Source organism: Strix uralensis, chromosome 7 (assembly GCF_047716275.1).
Source record: "Strix uralensis isolate ZFMK-TIS-50842 chromosome 7, bStrUra1, whole genome shotgun sequence".
NCBI lineage: Eukaryota > Metazoa > Chordata > Aves > Strigiformes > Strigidae > Strix > Strix uralensis.
The window spans coordinates 25,376,126-25,402,661 of record NC_133978.1 but is presented as its reverse complement, the minus strand read 5'-3'; the positions used below and the strand labels follow the sequence as shown (position 1 = coordinate 25,402,661).

The following is a 26,536-nucleotide window of genomic DNA, read 5'->3' as shown; positions in this document are numbered from 1 at the left end:
TTGCCCAAATCAAAAACCGGTTCTTCACCATCATCATATGTCTGGACAGGATCTTTTTCCTCCACCCTGTCAGTTGATGTGCTTTCCTTTTCTCTATTACGTGGCTGTACTCTGACCACAGAGAAAAGGTTGTTGTAGTTTCGATTCACTGGTCTTTCTTTGCCTTTAGAAAATTGTATTTGGTAGTCAGAAAGTGCTGCACCTGGGACTCAAAACTCAGAAGATAATAACTTCTGGCTCATTCAAGCAATGAAGTGTGAAGGACTATTAATTTATAATCTCATTTCAGCAGAATTCCACATGTGCCCCAGCTCAAGTACACACTGGGCAGAAAACAGAGCAGATGTCTTGGCTCATTTTGCTCTAAGTCTCTAAACTGGAGTCCTTTCAGTTTTTGAAAGAAATACAATATTTAATTTACAGTGTCTTATCAACACGTATTTATGCTCTCCGCAGAAGAGACATTTCATTCTTCTCGCTTTAGACTAGCCTCTGTGAAAACAAGTGAAATCATAACATCTTTTGCTTTTGTATAAGCAAGCAGAGCTTCATTCATTAGTTCATATGTTTGTGCTGCGATGGCAGGTGGTAGTTTTTCTAAGATAATGAAGGAAAGTATTAAACTCTTTCATTCAGAATTTCTTGAATTCAGAAATGAGAAGAGAACAGGTAAACGGTTGAGATAATATACTGAGCCATCAAAACTGCAGTGCTTAAAAATTAGGTCAGCTAGACAAGCAGGGTGGAGAAGTTACAAGATGAGCTGCAAGAAGTTAAGGGATGCGGCAGGAGGGCCCGTTGCAGCTGCAAGCCAGACAGTTGGTGCTTTAGCAACCAGTCACTTGAAACAGCTTCAGGAAAGGCTGTTCAGCACAGCTGGCCTGGCAAAAGATGAAGTGGAGTTGGTAGGAATGCCACAGCAGCCCTTTGTGGAACAGAATTCAAGACCTGAAACCCAACAGCCTGCACAGCTACAGGTGGCAACCTATAGAATTAATAAATTGCCAAAAATATTTATTTCAAAGATTTGCCTGAAACAAATGCAGAAATTGCATTCAGCATGCAAATAAATACCCCTTTACTAGCACCTTCCTCATAAACTCCATTTCCAAGAGCAACACCAATGTGAGGAATGTAGAACTACCTTAGTAACACCACGGACACTGGCATGATGGTACTTGTGCATAGCTACAGGACAGATGCTATTAACACTCATCAACACATGATTCAGAGCATCAGAGAACCTCTCTGGATAGATCATCTGTAACTACAAAAATACAGACAGTATTGTAATGCACATATTTATGAAGTTAAGAGTCACAGGCAACGTCCATGCTAGCTGTCTCTCATTTTCAATGCTTCAGAGTATCTGTCCACCTGCAGTGGGTGCAGCAGAGGGACTGAGGAGCTAGCACCAAGCAGAGAAGCTGCTCAGCTGCTTGAAGCCGGAAAGCTGCACTACTGGATGCTGCACATGATCTAAAATGCCTTGTCTCAAAGTGCAGTGCCACTGTGTCTTGTTCCAGAGACTGCTCAGTTGTCACCATCTCTGGCACTGTGCTCCACCACACAATGTAAACACACTTTGACTTTACAGTCTTGATGTTTTTTTACAATTATTAGAAGTAAAATTCAGATATGCTCTGAATTCTTGAAGAGGTGAAGTGTTTTCAGGCCAGACTGTGGCTAATCTCTTGCCAAGCTAGCAGCAGTATATGCAGCTTCCCTGCAGCATGTTACAGTTTAGGACTACTCAGACAACCTCTTGCAGGTTATTTTATCAACCTTCTAGAGGACAGAGGGATGAAAAGATATTCTCCAGAGTAGGGAGGCAGTTCAGTCTCCCTGCCAAAGCTGTCTTGGTCTGTAATAGAACAGTATTGCCTGATCTGTTTTAAAAAATATTTTATTCTTCCATGAGCCATGCCTGATTTTTCAGAATCTGACAAAGTCCTTCTGATCCTAATAGTCATGAGTTCTGAGGGAAAAAAGAGAGATTTTATGTATTTTACAGTCCTTATACCAGCTTTCCTGTTTTCCATTCTCCTCCACCCACTGCCATGGCACATTTTAGGTACTCTCAAACGATATCCTTGACAGAGCATTAAGTCTCAGTTTCTTCTTCACAATTCTGGCACTTCAGCTTCCCCAGACACCTGCTACCACAACTCTGTCATTTCTCCTATTTAGTTCCCCACTGCCTAGTTTCATGGCTTTTTATTATTTTACAAAGCTCTCAGAATACAGACAATAACCTAAAAATATCTTACCATTTCAGTTAATTTGCCTTACCATACATTTCACAAAAGTAATCAGATCCTTTTCTAAATCCCTGATCCGGCTGATATAATTAATTACCTTTATCAGTATGTATCTTCCTTATTTCATTCCTCTGGCTCAAGCAATAGTGTTCTGAAGAAATACACAGGAATACAACACATATTCATGCTGTTGCTTTAATGAATAGATATTACAGTTCAAGATCACAGAAGTAAAAGGATTGTTTGTATTGCTTGAAATGTCAGCATGAACTACTAGCTATATTCCTTTTATATTACTGGTACAAATAATGTTTAAGAAATTATTCATAACTAGATGATGTTTGTCCATATATAGCCCACAAATAGATAGATTTAAATATACTCTGAAAAAAATTCTGAAGTCAAATATTTCCTGTCATTATTTTGTCTTTTTAAAGAAACAGAAGTATGATTCACATGTACAGTTTCACAAGTATTCTCTGCTAGCTAATCCTTTTCCATGGATTTATTGAAGATTACAGATAAAACGAAAATTTCAACAATTTCAGCTTTTAACCAAAAGCAGTACTAAACATGTACAATATACCTCCATCACATTGGTACTTTATTGGGTTTTAGCTTAAAAAACCAAACAAACAGCAGCTCTAAACCACTGAAAAATAACAAATATAGCTTATTTCAGATCACAGACCAGAGCCCTTGCAGATGATGTCTTTCCAGCAACACTTCTCTGCCATCATCAAGGTGAATACGGTATCAGATTCTCTCTTAACCACATTGAGTAATGGGGATGAATTCTTCAGGATTAAAGACATAAATGGTCCAGAACCAGCCTAAGTCAAAACCCACACATCAGTATATATCTATAGTATATATCTATCATGTACCTTGCAGAGTCCACAGGACAGAACACCAGTTTCTGGGAAAGCTCCACTTTCTGTACAGATTTGAAGGGTTGTTCATTACAACCAATGAACCAAGAACATTTTGAAATGCAGCCCTATGGCGTAGGTCCAGCAGATACCTGGGCAGGCTTAGAATTTATTCTATACCAAGCTCAAAATTTTGTTCCTTTATTATGGCATTTCTTTCTACTCTAATATTCTTGAGTATTGGCTTACTTAAAGTAAAGCAATCCTGGGTCAGATCAAAGGTCTGATTCACATGACATTTGTGACATTATCCTGCATCAGGTGTTTAAGGAAGATAAAAATGAGCACATGGGTGTGGGTGGGTGCCTCTGTGTGCACACGTATGAATAGTACGTCACTCACTGAGCTGGTGTAACACCCCAGTGGGCCATGCTGAAACAAATTTATGCTGTGAACTTTGATTCAGGAAAGTGTTGCTGGTATCAGTTCCACCAGGAATAAAAATAATAATAGAAATCTGTAATTTCTTTAAAAGCTCATGATACTTTGAGGAGTCTTTTTCATAAAAGAGGAAATTCTCCTGTGAACAGAATGATGAAAGTTAACGGACCTCAAGGAAGGCTTAAGCTTTAAAGAAATCACAACCCTTAAGGAAGAGATACCTTAAACCCCAATAATTTCTCCCTGGAAGACTCTAGTGTAGCACTATTGTCTTCCTATTTGCTAACTAATATGAACAGTTTATAGAAAAAACTATAAAAATAATATATACATTGTCAACAGTTTCAAATTACAAATAGTACATAGCAATCTAGTTTTCACTCATAAACATATTCCTGACTCAACATTACTGTGGCACTAACAGGACAATTTCGAATGTATAACGTAACCCCAGGCAGATCTCTACAACACAGAGAAGGTTTAAGTACCCAAGTCCACGCTGCAGATGTTGGTAAAATTCACTAGTGTCCAGAAATTAAAAATCTCATAAGACTATCATCAATGTATATTATTTCCAAACTACCAGACAAAAATGTTCTTTAATCCCAAAATATTTTAGATTGTAATTTCCTCAGTGCAGTGATCTTCTTCTTGTTCTCTATTGGAACAACATATAATGAAAAGGAATAATTGTTTATGAATAGGACTACTATGTGCTACTGCAATGCAATGAATATTCAAATTTACATATAAGCATTTCTTTACATGTAGACTTCTATCAAATTTTCTTTCTTCTTTCACTTCTCCCTGAGTTCCCTTTATGTTTTAAACCTGAAGGGATGACAAAAAAAATAGAAACAGTTATTCTGAAACCCACTGTTTGATACTAAATGTAGAATTTTTTTCTCCCAATATACTCTGAGAGTAGAAAGATGCAGGCTCTTATGATCACAGACTTATGCAATAACTCTTTTAAATGCTGTACTACAGCAATAAATGCTTCAAAATAGGATATATAAAAACATAATAACCCACTGATGTAGTGTGACATTCTTATTCATCTGATACAGTTTTGCAGTCTTAATGCAATTAAAGTTACCAACTGTGTAAAAATATTCTTTGCATCAATTCACAAAATTTGCAGTCTTAGACAACAGAAAACTCTCATGGCTATAGTTACAAGTCTGAGCAATTTTTTGCCACAGAAGAGAGTATTCCATGAAACTTTATCTCATTTCACAGCCATATGGCACCTTTGGTCATAAAATGTTATCTTCTTATTATTTCAGATAGTAGTTTGCTACTTTTTTAATTAATAAGATAATTTCTTTCCTTAGAAATTCCCATATCTCCTTGATCTTTTTTTTTTTTTTTTGAAGGCGGTATTTCAAATCCACTATACTTTTGGGTAAGAAGGACTTTTGGAACTTTTTCTGTTCGGTGACATTTCTGCTCCCAGAACATAGTGTTAGTCAATTCCAGTTATCCCAGAAACAGAAGACAGCAGTTATAGGAAGATGGAAACACATGAAAACAGAAGAGACTACAGACAAAGGTATTATTCCTGTTCCTAAGCAGGAACAGGAAAATGTTCAGACAGCAATTATTATGGTCAGTGAAGCAGTGCAGGTTGCCAAATTGTGCCAGAGAAAAGATGCACCAACCATTTTTCTCGTATTACAGGCCAGTGCAGGAAAGAAGAGGCTTAAAAACTATTGTTTTTTCAGCATTTTCCAGTTACTGAAGGCATCATTGTATGTTGAAAGAGTATCAGTGCTATACAAAAAAACCCTCATTTTAAGACATCTCTTTCATTTTGAAATTTGAAAACTTTGTGCAACCTTTTGTCTGCATAAATATCCACAGTGATTTTGTCAGCAGGGACACAAACATATTTAGACCATCCACTGCCTATGTCTGAATTCTGACTGATTCTCAGTAGGCACAGGCAGAAAGCAAAGACACAAAATGTTTCTTCTCCCCCATCCTCCTCTGCCCCATGCAAGACTCATTCTCAATGCCAGGGCCAAATAATCCACTCAGCTAAGCACTCTCACGAAGGCTTCTTGGGTACCCTGCAGGGTAAATCCACATCCCAAACAGGACAGACAGGGAAGAAAACTTGTCCAAGATTTAATCCAGTTGCAGCAAGGGACGAGGAGGAAGGAGGGACAGGTATACAAACCCTGGAGAAAAGTCAGAAACAAGAGTGGCTTGCCAGTCTGCAAAGAAGCCCATGCCCCTACGCCCTCCCTCCTGTGGTTAGGATCAGAGCTAAACTAAAGCTGGCCAGTTACGAATATCTGTTGCAGTCACTCTTGACTGCTGAAAGGGGTAAGATTTGCAGGCCAGGCAGCAGCACTCTTGTTCAGAGTCACTGTAGCTGTCAGCTGGCTCCAACACAGATCACTGCCTCCAAGGCAATCTGACCTCAAACACTTTCAGTTTAACATTAAAAAAATTAGTCTGTCTGAAGGAGCAAATTTTGTGTTTCTGTGTGCACGTGGAACAGATGACAGTAAAACTGAAAAGCAGAAGTGCGGCTTTTTACACAGTGGGTTTGTCCCCAGAGAAATAAAACACATTTTCTCTGCAGGTGCTAAAACGAGTTTGCTCAGAAGCCCCTTCATGAGAAAATCCTACTAAATTTACTGTTTTCACATCTTTGCCTACCCTGCAGTACATGCCTACGTGTACGGCCTGTTTCCTCCAGTGAACCTAAAGACAAACTCAAATCCCATTCAATTAAATGTAAAGTTGCATTTTCAAATGCATCTCCCACTACTATTACTGTATGAAAAACTTTGAATATGTCATTTAGTATCCAAAGTGATAACAGATTAAAGCTTTAAGAATTCTAGGGGAGTTACTAGGAGTCTTCCAAAATTAATACTATGGCATTCAGCCATTTGACCTACAGTGAGGACCCTAAAACTTCTGAGAATTAGTATTATTTAAAAATACTTGGACAGAAAAGTACCTTCCTCTCATCTGCTAAGACACAACTAAAGGCTCACAACTAAAGGCTCACATGTAACTTTTCCTGTACAAGTAGTGTTTTCTAGTTTAAAACATCTTAGACGCATCCTGGAAATGGAAAAAAATCATTCAAATAGACTAGTTAATGAAAGTCTGGGAGCAATGATTGGAAAAAACAGAGATGTATTATTTTAAACATCAAGCACCCGTGTTTCACCTGTTTATACCAATCAGTAAATAGTAAATACCGAGAATGTCATGAGAAATCATGTTCCATAAACTCATGGTTTCCAAATACCAGCTATGGGACACTGAACAGTAGGTTAAGTGGGCAGTGTATCAACTGAAATAGAAATCAAGGGGAAAAAACCTATGTCTAAATTGGCATAGTTTTAAACAATAGAGTTTGAGTGCTTTTTTGGCCTAGTACCAGCTCCCACAAATTTGCATTCAGACCCATATGATCATGCACAAAACCTTCCCAGGCGGCATGTGACAGTCTACTGCTAACCCTCTGTTTCCCCTCCGCTCTTCATCCCCATAGTGTATTGTTGGCACATCTTCCTACATATATTCTGAAAGCAGAAGAGAACAAATATATACAATATACTTGAAAATAGCAGGCCTTTAGGAAAAATTCAAGCCTGCAACATGGCTACAGATTCCAGTTCAGATTCAGGTGGTACGAATTTGGGCTGTTTTGCAATCCAGATGTAGGTGGAATCAGTCTGGGCTATTTTCACTAAACCTCCATAGCCTTTATAAAGAGAACTGTAGCATTTACTGACTTTCATGTGAACACAGACAGATCAAGCCAAATTCCTCCTACTGACCAGCGACATTTACATTCACATTACACTGCTTCCATGGTTGAAGCTCCCACCTTTAGTGCTATCCCAGTAGTAGCATGAAGTCAGAGCTCAAGCAGTAGACTCAGATTTTAGAGACCTTTATGTATGAATAAATACTCTCTTTGAAGCAATTATCAGAGTCTGAGAGAGATTTAAGACAGCATGTAGATACAGGCAGGAAGAAGTACCTCTGAGCTAGGTCCTCAAGACAGTAAGATCGGACAGATATTTTGAAGTGAATTTTCAATCATTTTACATATTGCTCAGGAGAGCTTATGTTGCTGCTCTTTTGTCAGGAATTCCTGAAGGAGAAGCCAAGCAAAAGCTCACGAAGCTGTCTTTTACAGAGTAAAACATGCAACATCTTGTGGTTTTCCACATTCCCCAGAAGTGGGGAAGTCAAAATGAAAAAATACAGTAGCTACTTGGCAAGACAGGTCATACATGAAATCCACTTGAAGAAGTCTTTCCTATAAAGAGCAGTTATATCCTTGACTCCTGAGTACTTCTAAGAAAACATTTTGGCATGATCTTCTCTATTAATATTGGAGACAAAATTTTGCTAATTGAGAAGGGGTTAAGAAATGAGTTTTCTAGCACGACTGAGAAAAAGTAAGTCTTACATGGTCATGTTATGAATAAAATTAAAACCTGGTTATCAAACTAATTGCTTATTTCAAATCAGGTTTCTCATCTGGTTTACATACATTGAAGGCACTAGACTGTATCTATGAGCATTAATGCAATCTGTAAAAAATAGCTTCCTCTTGAAATAGTCATGCATAGTTCATTGAGACCCTTTGATGCAGCACTGTCTCCTCAAAGCATTAAAAATAAGTAAACATTTAAAGGATTTACTGTAAATTGATGTTTTAAACTAAACTATTTGTCATTCTTTTTATTCACCTTCTCATTGCTAAATTTTATGCTACATGACACAGTTTACAATTCTCTGCTTTTTATTTCAACTGTGTGAAATCCTAGCAGTTCAGAAATGGCAACTGAGAGCCAAGGCTGTACCTATATACTGGCTTGGACTTTGCACACTTTCCTGCAGCTTGATTGCTCATCTCTCCTGTGTGCCACAGCTCCTGCCCGGGACACATTCCTAGGGTTTCTTGTCATGCAGAGGAGGCTACAGGCAGATGCTGCTGCATCATGGAGCCTTGTCCCGCTATGCAGTCAGTATGTGGCTTCTGCTGCCAACCCAGACCAGGAACTCAAACAGGCCCCTAGGCTCCCTAGACTAAACATAGTCATAATCTGTAATTCACGTTAAGACAATGGCATGAATGGTCTCCATGAAAAGGTGTTAGCATCAAAGCATATGAATTTAAAAGGAAGATATGTACAGCTGATATTTTATAGAATATTTAACATTGTAATATGAATATTAATTACATTAGTAGCTTCAGCAGGAATTCCTAACTCCAAAATCGTCATACAAACCATGTACTGGAAGGTATTAAACTAGAGAGCATTAATTTCAGTGGAAATCAGAAAAGACAGTCAGGAGTCAGAGAGAAACCTTCAGCCAAGAAAAACCACCAGTCTTGTGTCAGGGATAGCAGTCAAACTCTGGATTTTGCCTAATGGTTTCTCTACAACAATTGGCTCTGTGTGAAGATGCTTGTTCTGATCTAGGAACACCACTTACCAAGGACTAAAATGCTTCAGACAAGTCTTCCAATCCCTTGTTTCTGTGCTACAGGAGTTTTCCATCTAGTCGGAGAAGCAAAGTGAAACCATAAATGATCTTAATAGGGTATAGAAAACTGGAGCCCTTAGTAAACAGGAAATATCTGACAATTCACAGCAAATTTTGACCAAATAAGGTGGGATACTCACAGTCTCAGAGAGAGTTTGTTCCACCGAGTCTGGTTTTGACCGTACCTCGATGACCTCACAGCTCTGAAATAGAAACCAGAACACGCCACCAGCGTGAGGCAGCATGTACAAGGAATGAGCCAAAGGGAAACAAATAGCAGAAAATAGCAGACGAGTATAAAATAATTTTGGTTTCTGAACATACAAGATAAAGAAGTTGCTTTTTAAAAATCTTTTTATTTATGAGCATAAATGGAGAATTACACAGTCATACTGGGAGACGATCAGAGAGACAAACCCTGACTAAGTCACAACACTTGCAGTGATGAGGAAATCATGTTGCAACAGTCAGTGGCATTTAGGAAATCTGTCCAAGCATTTAGAAGGTCTTTTCCAAAATTTCAATGGCATTTTGAGCATCAAAAATAAAAATAAAAAAGCAAGCATATTCTGTGAATCATCCTGCCAGGGGACTTTACTAGCAAATCCTGCACTACCTGTGTTAAGTAATGGTGCCAGGAATTTATCCTGTATCTTTTGTAGCCATATACAGGAAAATAAAGTTAGTGGCTATCTACGTAATCACAAAAATGGCAGAGTCTGTGTGAATGCAAGTTCTTAAAACATTAGATAAGAAAATACCATTTAGGTAAAGGGCTTGAATGATGATGTTCCAGAAGACCAGTACCGTGGGAACACCTCTGCAAAAAGTCTAATCCAGGATATCAAGGTACATTCCTGTGGGACACCATTATGCCCCACGTCCCTGGCACCTGTCCCTCAGCTGGGCGGCATGGGCTGGTCCAGGCTGCCAGGCCATGCCCCAGCAGGCAGCAGCACTTTCCAGCTGGTGACCATGCATCCCACACTGTCCCCCCTTGGCCCCAGATGTGCCAGGGAGCATGGAGGTGGCACAGGCATTCCTCAAAACAAATCCCCCTCTGCCAAGAATGGGACTCATGGCTGAGGAGGAGGGTTTCATGTTAACCATCACTATGGTCAAGATGCCACCCACGTGGTAAAACAAATCCCAGTTCCTCTTTGGCATTCTCCAAATGAGCATATTAGGTCAGAGAGGGACAGTTGCTGGGGTTGCAACTACAAAAATAGCATGACATTATGTTCTCTGCATGGCTCAAACCTGCCACTGCCTCCAGGCCCTCCCAGGGCTCCTGAAGAGGAAGCAGGGTGTTTCCTGGAGTGGGGGTTAGTAAAGCCCTGACCCCTCTCCAGCCGGGGTCCCCAGAGACACCATTTTGGGGTGATGAGTAACTCTGGAGGGATGGAGGAACTGCTGCCACTCACCTGCCCCATTCCTGCCCCATCTGCAAACTACAGTCCACTCCTCTCCATATGGACTATACAAAAATCCTTGTGACCACAGACAGGATCAGTCCCAATACGGGCCAGAAGTTTGGACTCTGAAACCACCTGCTGCAAAAAAAAGAAGAGGCCTAGGGCTGTTTGGAGGGGCTTGGGCATGTCCTTCTTTATTTAAGCTTTTTCTCTAGTGGTTATCCTATCTTATTGCACCCAAGCAAACTTTCTCAACACCAGGGTAGATGGCCAGATAGGCTGATTTGAAAGCAGACCAGAGAGAGCAAAGCAGGCTGCAGTCGTTTTCTGGTGAGGCTACACTGTTTAGAACCAGATGTTTTTGATCCATCTGCACATTTAAAATGGGGAAGAGGAGGAATTTCACAGTAACTAGAAAGACTTTGTTTCACATTTGGGGGAGGGTGGCTTCCTTTTCTTAATTTCAGGACTGCAGTTGACTCTCTATTGCCTTCCCAGGAACAGCATATTCCAAGGTGGCCATGAGAAACCGCTCTCTCAGATGCCTTGGGTTTAAGATAACTGTGGGATACTGGGTCCTGTATGTGCTTTTTGGGGAGGAAGGGGCTAATTTATTCTTTGCCCATGTTTGGCATGAGCAAAGAGGGCCAGTCTATGCCACATCCCCTGGTACTAGTGACCTCTGCTAATTCTAGGCCAGGACTCTTCTCCCCAAGAAAAATTTCCAGTGCCAGTGTGTCTTGGTAGGAATGGATACAAACGAAAGATATGCCCTGCCTAAGCATTCAGAGGGCCAGGGCTGCGAGGACAAGCATTTAGCTCCTTTCCCTGTACTGCTTTCCAAACAGGTAAAAACAAGCCCTGATGGAGCAGTAGGAAAGGGTTTGGGTTTTTTTGGCTACAAAATGCTTGTAGATATTCAAGTGAAGCAGGGCTATGCATTGGGCCATGTGTATACATGGAAGAAGCAAGCAAGCTGAGGTATGACCAGTGGACAGGCCTCACAGCAGATGCCACAAAATCCCATGAAAAAGCCTGGTGCAATGGAGACTGACTTAGGAGTAACTTCTTGGCAGCAGTACTAGTCTAAGCAGTCACACAGCCTATTCCTCCCACCCTGTGCTGCACCCTCACAAATATCTGTGCACCACATCAAATCAAGGAACCGATGCAGTTAAAACTCCCTTTTTTGCAACTTTTTGCTAGATTGTTTGTAGTGGACTCCTTCCCCAATCCATTTCACTGCACAGCTACACAAACACATGGGCCAGCAGATCACAGGGATGAGAGATCCTGCGTTAGCCATGCTGTCACCAAGCCCTGAGTGCTGGGGACTCGGGGACTGCCCTGAGCACGAGGCATCAGCAACGGCCCCTTCCCAGGAGCAGCGAGGTGACAGCGCTGCGAGGACAGGCATGAAAGCCCTCCGCACCAGGCACTGCAGAGCATTAAAACTAAACCTGTAAACTGTTGAGTCAGGAAGAAACAAGGCGAAACCAGCATGGCAGTGCAAATGACAGGCTGCCACCAAGGATCTCAAAGGGAAACCGTCTGGGATTTCTGCGAGTCAGGCAAGAGGCAGTTGTTGTGTAAGAGAAGTCCCTGCAGGAGCCTAGTGAGCAAATCCCATGTTCTGATACATGTTTAGATACAGCAAGAAGATTATGTAAGCAAAAAGTAAAGCGACACCGCAATTTATTTACATCCACTTCTTCACATTGCCAGAGTGTTAATTTTAACAAATTGAAAATTAATTTAATTTTCAAATTTAATTTTTAGGGAGTAAAATTGCAAAGGTGTCCAGTTCATAACCAGATACAATGCATGGTGGAATTCCAAAGTTTTGTGTAACTAACAACATTCAACATTATTACATTATTCCTTAAAGCCCACAAACTTTATAAGATATCCCAAAAAGGGCATTTTGTTCACTATGGGCCCTCCCTAGAGAAATACTGTATGCAAATATCGAGTAATTTCCATGTTGAAAGCTTAGAGACCAGAAATGTCACCCATGCCAAGATCAGAGCAATACTGTTATCAAAGACACAAATCTCATGGCAGGCTGTTTCCCCGGAGTCATCTGCACTAACCAGGAAAGCCAGTTTTGCCGTTACATTTTCGCAAGAAAAAACTATAGTCGGTACAATCCGGGGAGAAGACACATCCATGTGAAAATCTAGCCTAAGTGGCAATGAGAATCTCCCCAAGAAGTAACTTTGCGTGTCCTCAAAACATATTCTACTTATCAAAACATATTAACATGATGCAGATGTACGTTTTTTAAAAAAGAATGAGTAGGTTTCCTGACTAGACCAGCCTTAGCTTATAAACTAAACAACAGACAGGGCAAAGATACAGAAAGAGAGGAACAGGAGCCATCCTCCAAAGGTGTGGAATTCAAATTAATCAGCACTTCATGATAAAGGCTGAACATGAATATCTGCTACACTGCCCATCAGAAGCAAGCAGTTGCCTATAAAGTTCATCTTTAAAGAGGAAAAAATGGTTGAGCCCAAAACTAAGCAAAAAAATCCCAGGCTCGGAGATATCAGAGCCGTAAAACACAAGTCAGCTGCCTACATCTTGGGTGGGAATGGCCTTGCCCTACATCCCTGGAAGGACCAGGGTTTGTTCCTGCCTTAGTTCAAGAAACAGGGTGAGGAAGCGTTTTTTCCCCCCTTACAATTATATTCAAAAGGACGGGGTTAACAGAATGGTTTTCTCTAGCTTTGCTGGAGAACGTCTGGGAAGGGAAAAGCTCCCACGGCAGCATGTTGCTACCTGGCACATCTTCACCAGGAAGCGCTGAGGAGTGGGGAGGAGAGGGGAGTCAAGCCCCTGCATCGCTCGCCGCCGGCTGCGCCCTCACCTGGGGCTGGACAGGCCCCCGCGAGCGGGTTCCCTGGCCCTGCCACAGCCCCGACGGGGACCCCCGACCCCCCATCTAACCCGCTGTGGCACCAGGGCACCCGAACTGCTGGCTCACCTTTCTCCCAGGCCAAACCAGAGCTTCCCTAAACGCTCCGGCAGGTCTAAAGGGAGGAGCGGATTAGCGAGGCCTCGCGTTGCCATTTCCAAAGGCTCCACCTCGGCTGCCGGTGCCGCAGCCACCTGTGCGCGGGGCCGGGCCGGGCCGGGCGGGGCGGGGCGGGGCGGGGCGGGCGCCCAAGCACCGGGTCCCTCCTCCGCCACCGCCCGCGGGTAGGACGGAGAGAGGCTTCCCCAGCCCGGCACGGCAGCGATTTAACCCAGCGGGGGCATTATTGGCAGACGAGTTTTCGCCGCGCTCCAAGTCGTGGTGCTGGGAGGGAACCGCGCCCGGCGGGAGGAAGCGGCCGCGCCGGCAGGTGCCGGGCCGGGAGGGGCGCGGTGGGTCCCGGAGCATGGACAGGCTGAACAGGCTGACCGTGCCGGCCGGCGAGAAGCTCAGGTAGGGCCTGGGCCGCTCGGGGTCTGCCCCGCGGGTGCGGAGCGGGGCTGTGCGGGGGCTCGTGCGGGCACGGCGCCGGGGGGGCGGGGGGACCGGCAGCCGCGTCCCGCGCTGGGGCTGGGGGGCGGTGGGACAGGCGGAGGCACAGGGAAGTTGGCAGAAGTTTTAGAGTGCCACGGAGTTACTGCTGGTCGCCAGGGCGGCGCAGGGAAGGGCGGCAGGTGAATACAGGTCTGGGGCGACTAATCGGACGCAGATTTCAAAGCAAAACGTGTGTCTGTTTCATCTGCAGTGAAATAAGGAAGACTTTCTAGGTGTCTCTTTTCAAAACTGTAAGAAAATAGTCTTTGACTCACTGAGATGTATGAGCCTTATGCAAATTAGAAAAAAATAATTAATTGCTTAATGGTTTAATCAGAGTGTCCTCTGAAGATGGCTTTTTCACTTAAGTTCTGTAATATTTCCTGATCTTTGAAATAACTGGTGGAGTAGAGGGAACTGGAAAACGGGAAATGTTCCTGAATGAAGGAGAACAGTGTTAAATACAGGGTTTGAGAGGAAAAAAGCAGAAGCTGACCATTACTGAAGTATTTTTAGTGTGACTTGAATGGTGTGCTGGTGGAGTTGGCACCTCAAGACTCTTTCATCGTGACTTTTTTCTTTTTTTTCCTGAATAGTTAAAAGAAGTCCTGTTTCAGATTAAAGTAGCATGGAAACTTTTTCTTCCCCTGAAAAATAAGAATAAAATACTGAAAAATACTTTTTCCTAACATAACTCATACTTAAGCACACAATACTAAGTTATAAACCATTCTCAAGTTGCTCCCTCTCACCAGAAGCTTTCATGCACATCAGAATAATCCCTTGTAAAGCTAATTTTGTTGGACTGACATTTCTTGATATCTGCTCTTTCCATACTGCCGAAATACTGGTGAGGGAGTGTGGACTTGAAGACCTGCAATGACTCTTACATTCCTCAGCCAGGCATGCCTAATAAAAGCCTGACAGGCTGCATCCTACAGCCCAAGCAAGATCTCTGTGGAAGGCTCAATGGGCAGGGGGAAAAAGACAGTGAGTTTCCTCGTTGTCTGCAATTTATCACCTTAAATAGTTTTAAATGGTCTAAATGGTGTCAGGGCTCAATGTTGGTCTGAGCTAGCTATCTCAAGATAATACGCTGAGTGATAACAATGGAAAGCTTGATGCCCTCAAGTCAGTTACTGGTACGTAAAGAAATAAAATGCACGCTCTGTGCTGTGATAAAATTGTAGCTGGGATGCATCTTCTGCACCTTTGCAAATGATTAAAGCAGGATTACTTTCAAATATACAGAGGGGACCTACATGTGAGGGTTATGATGGTCCACAACTTGTTCGTGAACTAATTCAAAAGCCCTAAACAGGAAAGGCAGCCATTACACCCGGGCTGCATCTTTACGCTGGCTGATATTCTTCATCTCGTCTGAAGCTTTAATACTGTTAGCAAATAAGGAAGAGGCAGAGGTAGCTCTGCTTTCCTGTATTATCTTGAAGTATTAAAGGCTACTTTTTCTCATCTTCTCATGGCCAATTCATCCTAGTTGTGCAAGGAGCATAGGAGCACGCATTTCTCAAATGTTCTCACTGCATGCAGTGGAATGCATGCGCGCTTTGATTTGAGCATGTTGAAATACCTCCTTAGACAGAAACCTGGATATTTGGCTACATGGTCCTACTACAGTACCAGGATTTTTAAAAACTTAAGGCAGAACTTTCCATAAGTACATACTGATAGTATAAATTTAGGAGATGTGCAAATATAGGAAGAGATCAGCATAACATGATGACAGCCTTTTCTTCCTTCTTTGAAATGGCTGAATACCCCCTTGCACTATGTGCCTTGTTGACAGTGCAGTTGACTTCCTAATACAGGCTCCTCTCTACATGGAAGACACATAGATGGTTCGGAGTTTAATGAATGCTATGTGAACGAAACAGTAACGTTAGAAACCCACCTTCCTCCATATGCCAAGATGCAATGCCAAGAAATATTCCTACCAAACATAGTTTCAACTGGTGTGATGATAGTTCACGTTTTTCTGAAGACAGCTTTCTTAAAATTTCTGCTTTGTAGCAGCAAAAATTAAAGTAGCACTGTTGTTGAGTCAGTGTCTGAGAGTAGAGCTTTTGATTTTTTTAAGAGTAGATCTGAAAAACTAGGTATTATGTGGTTTTGCTAAGCTCATCTATTCTCCATGGATATATTTGAGCCTACCAGACATAGCTTTTTGTTGCATTAGCAAGTCTTACGTCAAACCTGAATTCTTAACATATTCCATTTGTTTGTTTATTGCAACAATAAGAACTATAAGTGTTCTTATATGCCTCGAACTACCATGTTGTGGTATGGACATTGTTTGCAGTTAAGTCACTCAATTAACTGTAATATCAGTTGGATAGGAATGCTGGAACTTCATGGAATTCCAGTATTATTTTTATATAGTTTTTGTTATAAGGTATGCACAGTATTATACAGGTTTTTCCTCAGAGTATGTTGTGTGTTCTAATTTCTTCCATATAGTCAGGAAAAATAAATTCCAAGGCTTAGTTATTTACCATGAGATAAAGTAATTTATGTGCTGCATGCAAATAATCTGGTACTTTGAATGGTTTTCTAAAACGTGGAATGAATACATGAGCAATAGCCATGCTGCCGTGGCAGGCTCTAGTGTGCCTTGATTTCGGCCTGAACTTCCGAAAAAAAAAAAATTATGCTGCAAATGTATACATAAATAAATGCACTGATATCAGGGATGGTAGGTGGCAAAGGTAACAGGAAGTTAGCAACTCAAAAGATACAGCACTAGATTTTCAGATTCTTTTGTGGTTCAGCTTCCTTAGACTATGAGCCTATGATTCCTGGTCTTTAAATAATTTCCAGCTGCTATATGTGACTCTGTTATAGTATCTCTTAGACTTGCTGCATTTTTTTATTATGACCACAAACCTTAATAATGACCCTCTGCTCATAGCTGTCTTTAGCTGTGTATCACAAAGTCCTTTTCAAAGGCATCATTACCAACACCACTGCAGTGACGGGCAAGCCATGGCACGAACCAGAAGTGTACCACATACTTTCACTTGCCTAAGGTCATGCAGCCAACAACTTCCAGATTGCAAACAAACTTTTCCAAGAGCACAGTTTCACGTTCATTTCAGATGACTTCATTAATTTACAGCAGTTCTTCCCCCCAAAAAACCCTTCAAGTCACTGTCTCCAACCATAACTCCCAAATGAAAAGCAAGTGAAAAAAAAGCAACTGACTTTTTTTCTCAAGTTGGACAAGTGTGTCTGTTTATTTGCAAGATTTTCTTTTAACATCCCTTACTAAGCAGGAGGGTTTAAGTCCTAATTCCATAAAATCAAGAGGAGTTTCCTTAAGGCCTGAATGTCTCATTGTTGTCTATCAAATTTGAAGGTACTTATGATCTTCTCTAATTTTCTACTGATAGAGATAGCTTGACTGTAACTACTAGGTCTTTTCATTACCAGAGAATTTTTTGTTACTGTTTCCTCTTTAAAGTGTATAAGCAGAAAACTAATTCATTTGGGAGTGAAATGATATTTAACTGTAAACTGATACCTTCTATGTATAGGATGTTTTATCATAGAGAATATTTACTTTTTGAGAAAATGAATGGGGAATTTCTGAGCGTTAGTTTGGCACTGTAAGAAAATATTTTATTACAGTAGTTGTACTAATTTCTGTTAATAGTTAATTGTAGCAAACAGACTTAGAAGCTTAATCTCTTTTTTTTCAAGTCAAATTTTAATGTAGTTTATTGCATCAATGGACTTGAACAAGACAAAAACCAAAAATAAACTCAAGCAGGAAAGAAACTGATGTTTCAAAGTAAACTAGAGAATGCTGCCCGTGACAGAACTGGGTGCCAAAGTCCACATCCAACTTTAACAGCTTTTCCCCTTTTCAGTTATATAGACTTCAGGGAAAACACTATGCAAATGCCCAGTTACTTGTACGTTGCTCAGTGGTCTAAAGGCCCAAATCAGAACTGTTCTACATATGAGATTTTTCCAGACCAAGCCCTTCTAGTTGCTCATTGCTTTCTCTTCTTCACAAGTCATGACCCCCTCGCTTCTGCTCTTTCTACCTGCTCTATTCTTCTCCTCTTTCTAGCAAAAGTCTAATTTGCCTCCACCCTCACTCCCAACAACATAATAGCTGTGAAGGTCTTCTGGGAATGCACCCTTTGCCACTTCCAGCAGCCCTCAGTCTCAGCTTCCAGTATCTCCTGACAACTTTCCACTGCACAGTGACACTTTATCACGACAGCAGCTTTTGTGGTGCACCCACATTTTAGCCCAACAAAATGTAGGCTGAATGTAAGGTCACATGAAATCAGTGTCTACAGTATGCAGTCTTTAAAGTTGAATTTCACAGGCATGGGGAAAAGGAGGTCACCAGCTATGTTTGCTGTGCTGCTAAGTAAAAACAAAAGTTCTTTCTTTAGGATTGTTAGGTCCAGTTTGCCATACAAAGCATGGGATAGAGATTATAGAGCTTTATTATTTAATCACAATTTCCTGTAGCTTTCTGTCAGTTTAAACAGTTCATGAATCTCTCTCACCTCTGGACTTTGGAATGGAATGAGATACGAAATGTAAACTTCCCCAAATACTGCTGTAAAAATCCCTTCTTTTACCCCTCCGTGTGACTTTTCCAGTCAAGTCCTCCTGCTGCTTCTCCCTCTGACCTCGCTTCAGCATAGCATAGCCTCCACCCCATCTATATTTGTTCTCCTTTCTTCCTTTCTCTCTGCATAAGCATTCATTCTAACAATCCCTTTAAAGGTTTTTTTCATGCTTATCATCCTTCTCTCCAGCTATGGCATCTTGCCTAGACCAATCTCCAAGCTTCCCAAAAAAACCACACACAAAAACCCCCAAAACACCAACATCCCCAAATCAAACATCAAAACAAACAAAACCCCATAAAAACCTACTTTTTTTTTTAAACCTAAATTGCCACATAGTAAATTATTTTCATACAGAATTTCCTGCCTATGATGCTGTTTATAGAAAAGTATGTTTAAGTGTGACTGTGATGCACCTTTGTTTTAAATGAAAATATGGCAATGTGGACAAAATGATGCGGTGTAATATTGAAACTATGATGAAAATTCCTTGTTTAATCTTTGTATGTAGGCAGCAGTGTAAGAGTATAGTCAGTTCACAAGACTAGCTATGCTTGTATAGTACTGTGGTTTCATTCTACTTGTGATGGCAAAATTGTTCAGTTACTGGCATAGCTTATTGCACGACTGCCTCATATGCACACTGATCCAAATAAAATTAAGTCTTTTAGTTGTTTTGCCAAAATAACTGTCCACAGTTGGAGCATTTGCCAACCACAGCAATCACAAATTACATCGTTTTAGGCCTGTGACTGTCAGTTATTCAGCAAAAGCGTAGTAATATAGATTGGATCCAAAGACTTGCTTTTATTTTTTTTTAAAGTCAATCGTAAATGATCAATAGCCAAGCAAATAACTCAATAAATTAATTTTCTTGGCCAAAAAATAAAACATTCTAGCAAACTTGGCATAACCAATTTTCACCATAGTTTAAAACTATACCCCATACAGCTGTGCGGACTGCTAGATATTAAATCATAATATGACATTACAGGTACCCAGTGATATGTTGATCCCAGAACAAAACAATTTTTGTGTTTTACAGAATCATTCAAACCCTACGTACTGCACACTACATCACAATGTGATAGATGCTTTTCTTTTGGAATGCAAATATGACGATCATAAAATGTTGCAAAAAAAACCCCTCCATGCTGTTACAGCTTCTGTCAGCCATAACAGTGTTGGAAAACATTAGATTATCAAGAGGGAGAAGAAGAGTTCCCACACTGGTAGAAATTGCTGTAAATACCTCTTCATTTGAAAAAAAGTATTGTTTTTAGTGGCTTCTTTTTCACCTTGGAAAATGCCTCTGCTATTTGATTATCTGTCTGAGAGCTGTCTGATAGTCTTTGGAAGCAAAGCTCTTGTAAGTCAACAGTTGGAAAAGTTAATCAGGAGTAATGGAATCAAGTTTTAGTTTGGCTTTTGGTGAATTTAGTTTTGGAAAACCATTTAACCTGATCAAAAATCCTGACTAACCATCTTCAGGGTTGTAATAGGCCAGACAAGATATAACTGGAACACTTCTAAATATCCTAAGAATTCCATTGATTTTGCTTTCTGTTTAAAGAATGAGTGAAATCTGGAATTTCAACACTGCAGGTAGTTCCAGCATTGTGACCAAACCTAGAGGAAAAAATAAGATTTCAATTATCTGCAGAACAGAAACTGAAAAAAATGACAACTTAACATTCACAATGTTACATTAACTGAAATTTTTGACATTGAAAAAATTTGAATGTTTCTTTTTAGCTTGTTGTACCAGTATAGTTCAAGATTAAACTGTGCTTTTCCACTGTAGCACATTACTGTATGCCCACTGCAATGAGGGAAATTGGTGAGCCACTGCATTTGATGTATTTAATGGAAAAGCCTTAACACTACTTATTCTATAGGTGAAGTTTGACTGCAGGAATCAGAGTAATTTTTAGCCACCTTCAGATGGCTACATCATCTTTTGCAGATGATTTATGAGTTCCTGATCATTAGAAAAGAACGTATCTGCTCTATGTAGTTTTTTTTTTCTTTACATGTTTTATGTGGTTTTTAAAATGATTGCTGCATTAGAGGACTGATTTTAGATTTATATATCATCTTTTACAGTCTAAGTACCCTAAAGCATGTTACAATATGATAGATAAGCAAATATTTCTTTTAGAAAAGTGCTCAGCAGTTGAGAGAATTGGTAAACTGATGGAAAACAATGGCTGGAAGTGACAGTGTTTTCTCATTTGGCTGTAGGGAACCATCTTAGATTTTTGGTAGACTGTGAAAGGACTTTACAGAGTGTAAATAAGTTTGTTTTGTGATAGCCATAGTAAATGACTGAGGGGTAAAAGAAGTTTGGAAATTCTGTTAGCATCTTTATCCTAATCTGATAGCATATACGTTTTGGACAGGTCCATTTTCCAGACATAAGCAAAGCCAGACATGCAATGCTACAGCTCTAGAACATCAACATAAATTATATACTACACAGTAAATACTTTAGAAAGAATTAAAATAATGCATCCTGAGGCAATAATAATAAGAAAAATATGAGTATATATAATTTCAAGCTTAATGTAAGGGCAACTGGGTGAAGGAGGCTGTGAATACAAGTGGCTATGGTATATGGCTAAATGATTCCTTCATGTCTGAAAATATAGACACTATAGGCATCTCTGCAAGAAGCGCAGAGGCAGCTAAGTGCTACTGAGGCTGTAGTTACATGGCCAGTTTAACTTCACGTAAGTCTCTGCTGCTGCCAAAAGAGTCGGTCCCTTCCTTCCAGCCTCTCGATGCCCCTGCTCGCCCTGCCACTTGTCTCTGCCCTCACACTGGCACTGGGGTTCCCATGACCGTGTGATGAAGCTGGTTCTGATCCTGCTGATATCTAAATTAGCAAAAGGAGAAAGAAGTGGTTTCCCAGCTGGAAGATCAATGATTCGTCATGGCTGGGTAAGCACTGAGGGCAGAGAAGAGCTTTCCCTTTCAGTGACAGCCCATGTGGGCTCTATTAAAATGGCCGTATAACCCTAGGGACCAAAATACTTCTCCAAAGTTCTAACAAAATTTGATAGACTTCAGTACAAAATAAACAAGAGATAGATCCATGAGTAGCCTCTATTAGATCCCTGCCAGTGCCACCCTGCATCTATGGTGGATATAATGCTTCTGTAGTTTGAGCAAAAACACTTTCAGCCCAAGTACAGAAGCGTTTGTTAGTCTTCATCAGATGTGTCAAAAAATGTGTCCGTACCCCTATCATTTTGGCTCTAAACGGGTGGTAAAATCACTTCAGCTAAAGGGAATTTAATGCGAAAGGCATTCAGTATAATAATTTAATGCTAAAGGCATAAAATACAACATCTGCAATTTTTGCTATAAGCATTACATGACATTGGTAAAAATATCCAGAGGAAATAAGTTGCTACATTTCAGTTAATGGGTAAGAAAAGATTTTTAAAGTCAAAAAAAAGCTATGCTTTAGAGAAGAAAAAGTTCCTGTCTCCTTCCAACTTAGGCATTCCTGTAGAGAAACTGCCTGGGAGAGGGAAAAATCTTGTCAGAGAATGTAAAAGGAAGTACTGGGCCGTAAAGGACAGTTTAAAAAACATGCTGAAAGTCCAGTTATGGGGGTTTTTCCTTTACTCTTATTCATGCTGAGCGAGCATGAATAGAACCAATAATGCAATACTTTTTTAATACAAATTTTGGCTCTACAAAAAGCAATGCAAACTTATAAAAATACTAAAATTAGTAATTCTCTTCTTACCGCTATTCAGTGTATCTAGAATCTATATACATAAAAACTACTGTTTTGGAACCAATCTTAGTGATTTGTGAATATTGGGCAGTGTTAAGATATCTGGGGTTATTTTGTCTCTAGGAGTAGGCTAATGGGAGTGTTTAAAGTTTAATGCCATATCTAGGAGCTCTGCTCTATTTTATTTGGCTGTCAGAGCACTATTTGGTAGAGCAAATGCAGACCATTATGCATATGAACACACTTTTGGTTTAAGGAACGGAGTTAAGAGGCTGTTCAGAAAAGCCTCTCTTTTCTCTAGTGCACACAGCACCTTGCCTTCAAACTACTGAGCCCACAAAGTTTTCCAGCCCATTGAAGAAGCACACCATTTTTTTTTTTATCCTTTCAAAGTCTATGAACTTACTGGATTAAAATCACTACATTAGAAATGTATTTTAGTAGCAATCTTAAATGACACAAAGACACTGATGAAGACTGCACTCAGGTCACAAACTAAATTTACTCATCTCACGCGAGTGCTTATATGCCCATGTTAGCAAGACCTTAACACAAAATTTAAGTATTTACTTAACTTTAAGGTTGTTGAAGTTAGATGTGTGCTTAAACATCTGTCAAAATCTTGGTTAAGCCCATTACGTAGTTAGACATAGACTTTTTCAATGTCCTTTGAATAGATGACCAGAATTAAAATGGCAGATTTGAAATTTGTGGAAGAGGTAAAAGAGGAAAACCAGAAGAACTCATTCTGTTAGAACACAAAAGTCAAAATTAGGCCTTCATCATTCTGTGTTCAATTCACTCCGTTTTCTTGCTTTTTCATTTGCTTTCATGTCTTTCATGTGCCTGTAGTAGTCTGTCAATCTGTATGCCTACAGGAATGACAGAAATGTTATCTCACCTTTCAGAAATGCTTGTAAAACTGTGACTAAAAGTAATGTTACCACTGACAGGTGGTAATTTTTTGGGTCTATACCACGTCCTGTCTTTATTAGCTTCCCTGCAATGATTTTGTGCTTCCTCTTTTTGGTGAAATATAAAAAGCACTTTATTCTTTTTAAATTTCTGTCCTTGCTGTTCTTCACCTACTAGGCTGTAGGGTACTAGTTCTTGAGGGAGATACAGCACTTAGGTTACTCTAAAATACAGTTCCAGTTAAAACTAATGGGTTTAGTTTCCTTCTGCTGCTTGCAAACCTTTCAGCAAAATGGAGTAAGCCTTGTGAATGTGGCTTCTGTGTGGGTTTTTTGTTTTTTAATGAAGACAGCTGGTGCATAAAAAGGATCAGTTAACCAAAGACTTGGAACAGAGGAAGTCAATTACAGAACAGAAAATATCTTTTAACATTTTGCGTCAAGAAGTGATGTGCAATACTCACTTAGCGTATCATAATAGCTAATGATTTTTTGTACTACTTACAGTATCACTATTATTCAGTTGGGATAAGGGGGAGAGCAAGCTGCACAAGAGGGAAGAGGTGTCCAAACCTGAAATGCGTTCAGCTGTTATTAAATATCTGTGTTTTTTAAAGCTGTACTAAAAAGTGCCTGGCCATCACTGTTTCTGATACTCAAAACCAGCTGTGAAGTCCCCAATAGTAGGAAAGAAAGATAACAGGAACTAGGTCTATTATTCTTCTCTGCTAAATAAAAGAAAAAAGTAATTGCAAAAAATACTGTACCATTTAAAACACATGAAATCTTTGGTATTAGTACACTGTCCATATGTACTCGGAACAAGCCTCAATCTTGATCTAAAATGAGGAAGCTGTCACACCAAGCAGTTGGTGTCATTGATAGAGCTTTAGTTGTCTCAGCCCCACTGATAAATCTGCAGAGGTTCTTTCAATGTGCAGAATTCCCAGTCACCTCAAAGTAATTATACTATTTAATTTCATATTAGGACCAATTTGTGTCAAAGATGTATTATGCCTTTACATGCTACATATTTTCATTTACTCAGTCTGTGTTAGTCCTTACTAGTACAAGAGAGATTGACAGCTTCTTTGTGAAGATTACATAGAGGGCATACGAAGATGAAAAGTATAATCAATATTTAGCCTTTCTGTGCTTCTGTGTGTACCATGTAAACACACACCTGCTCTAATTATGGGTTTTGCCTTTAGGCAAAATAGTGGATGATTTAAAAGTGAGCAGAATAGGACGTTATTTGGACTTTAAAAAAAAAAAAGTCAACACTCTTGACAAAATTAAACTATTTATAGTCCTCTTGTGCATCTCATGAAGACAATTCATTGTTCCTTCTTCCTCTCAGATAGGTGTCTGTAATTGACTTTTCAGCATAAGCAAGCCTCTTTCAACTTTTCTTCACAGCTTTGAGAGAGCTTTACAGATAAAGATCAAAGGCTTGGTGCCTTGAACTGATGGTTTGGTGTCACAGGTTACCACCTCCAGCTCCAAACTTCCTCCTGTCCTGTCATGAAAGGCATTGCAGGGGTTGGGTTACAATAAGGCCCCGGAGTGGATGAGGAGCAGTAACCCCCTGTCTTAGACCAGCAGCAACTGAAGCAGTTTGTCTGATGGCACCTCAAGAGTTCAGCTATGTCTTTATGCATAACAGCCATTGAAAACACCAGTTCCAACCCGGCCAGTTGGTGCCAGCCTGCATTTCCTTGCTTCCTCTTGCTGTTCCAGGTAGCATATGATATAGGTGCATGTTGAGATCTGAAGCACCTGAAGGAGGCCTAATGAGAGGAATTAGATGCTTTCTGTATTTGGGAATTTCCTTTTGCTTTCTACTGAGCAGTTAGAAGGAAGGTGGGAGGGGGTGGAATTGTTTAATACAATTAATTGTGTTGTTTGAGATGCATAAAACTGGCAAGTAATATGAAAATACATCTTATGAAGACACTCACCCAGCTCATGGGTGAGACCCATATGTGTCCACAAAGACTGTCAGGAGCACTGTATTAATGGAAGCATATTGTGAGAAAGGTGGTATTCGCTTGTTCGTTATTTTAGTTTGAGAAGATAGTTCAAGATAAGAGCTTCAAGCTTTTCAAAATCTCAAGTGGTACTTTCACAAATTCCCTTGTAGGTGAGATTCCCCCACCCCACTGCCCCACAAGCATCAGTCTTACCCTTTGTCCAGAAACAGTAACTTTTTCTTAATGTTGTCACCTGTACGCTTGTTTATAAAACTAAAGGCTAATAGAAACACGAAATAAAGACCAGCTGGGTAGAAAGTGATGGAGTAATTGTGCTGTGAGAAGCAATAACAGAGGGGGCCAAGCATGCTGTTCCTTCTTTAGTTTCATGTTTTAATGTGTCTTTTTAAATAACAGAGCTGTAGTAATTTTTAATTTTCTGCTCTTTTTAAGTTTTGGGTTTTATCTTCTAATAACAGCTTTTATTCTCCAAATTCCATTATACTGTTCCTGACTTTGATTTCTTTTTTGTGGTTTTTTTCTGTAAAACTTTATAGCTGAAGTGGGTGGCGGGGGGGGGATCTTTTTGGTTTAAGTCTAAATTTGTACTTAATAAATCCCATTCTAGGATTGCAATGCTAAGCATTTGAATTTGCCTGAAAAACAAGAAATAACTACTTCTTGTTTTCACGTGATCTGTTACGCTAACTTTCTCAAGACAAAAATGAGGGCTACACCTATCTACAATCTTACTTTTAAGCAAACAGAGGTAGTAGTGATCTTCAGAAAACAGGACTTTCTAGGCACAGAACTCCAGGGTGCCCAGTCAGTGAGAAACAGATGTACCCAAAAAGGTATAAGAACTGAAACTGGAGTGCAAACTGATTTACAGGGTGATGATATTTGTTAATTATTATTACTATTTTAAACCAACTTCATCAGTTAAAGAACTAGATGTTAGGAGGAGGAGAAGGAACACATGCAGATGTGTCAATATTGCTTCTAAAGCTTCCCTTGCAGACCTGCCTGAATGTATCCTGTTCAAAATTCTGCCCTTTAACTAAAGAAACTGGTCTGTGATTACAGATGGGGATTTTTCAAGAGGCAAAACATAATGCAGACAGTCCAGTATGCACCAGGAATTTAAGGAGGTATAATTCTAATCCCCCAGATAAACAGAAATAAGTATGCTTGTAATATAGAAAACTTCCTGTGATTCATTTAAAACTGGTTTTTGTTTTGCC

The 26,536-nt window shown here is 40.1% G+C and overlaps 1 protein-coding gene and 1 long non-coding RNA gene across 6 annotated transcripts in view; one reads left to right on the top strand and one right to left on the bottom strand.

The window, feature by feature from the left end:
• Nucleotides 1–26,536, top strand: part of BLNK (B cell linker) — a 103,778-nt gene that overhangs the window by 40,332 nt on the left and 36,910 nt on the right. For 2 of the 4 annotated variants that reach the window (XM_074875005.1, XM_074875002.1), the window contains exon 1: nt 13,773–13,960. The exons of the other annotated variants lie outside the window; for them this stretch is intronic. In XM_074875005.1, coding sequence (XP_074731106.1) covers nt 13,914–13,960 — 47 coding nt within the window. In that variant the 5' untranslated portion in view covers nt 13,773–13,913. Of the gene's footprint in view, nt 1–13,772; nt 13,961–26,536 lie in introns of those variants that run through there. 4 annotated transcript variants of the gene reach the window in all.
• On the bottom strand, nt 2,443–13,646 carry LOC141945989 (uncharacterized). 2 transcript variants are annotated; one of them, XR_012629695.1, is made up of 4 exons: nt 13,517–13,646; nt 9,253–9,315; nt 9,062–9,126; nt 2,443–4,405 (listed from the first exon to the last, which is right to left on the bottom strand). It is a non-coding gene; the product is annotated as an uncharacterized LOC141945989 (long non-coding RNA). The 2 variants fall into 2 exon arrangements; XR_012629696.1 differs by lacking the exon at nt 13,517–13,646 and adding an exon at nt 10,537–10,662.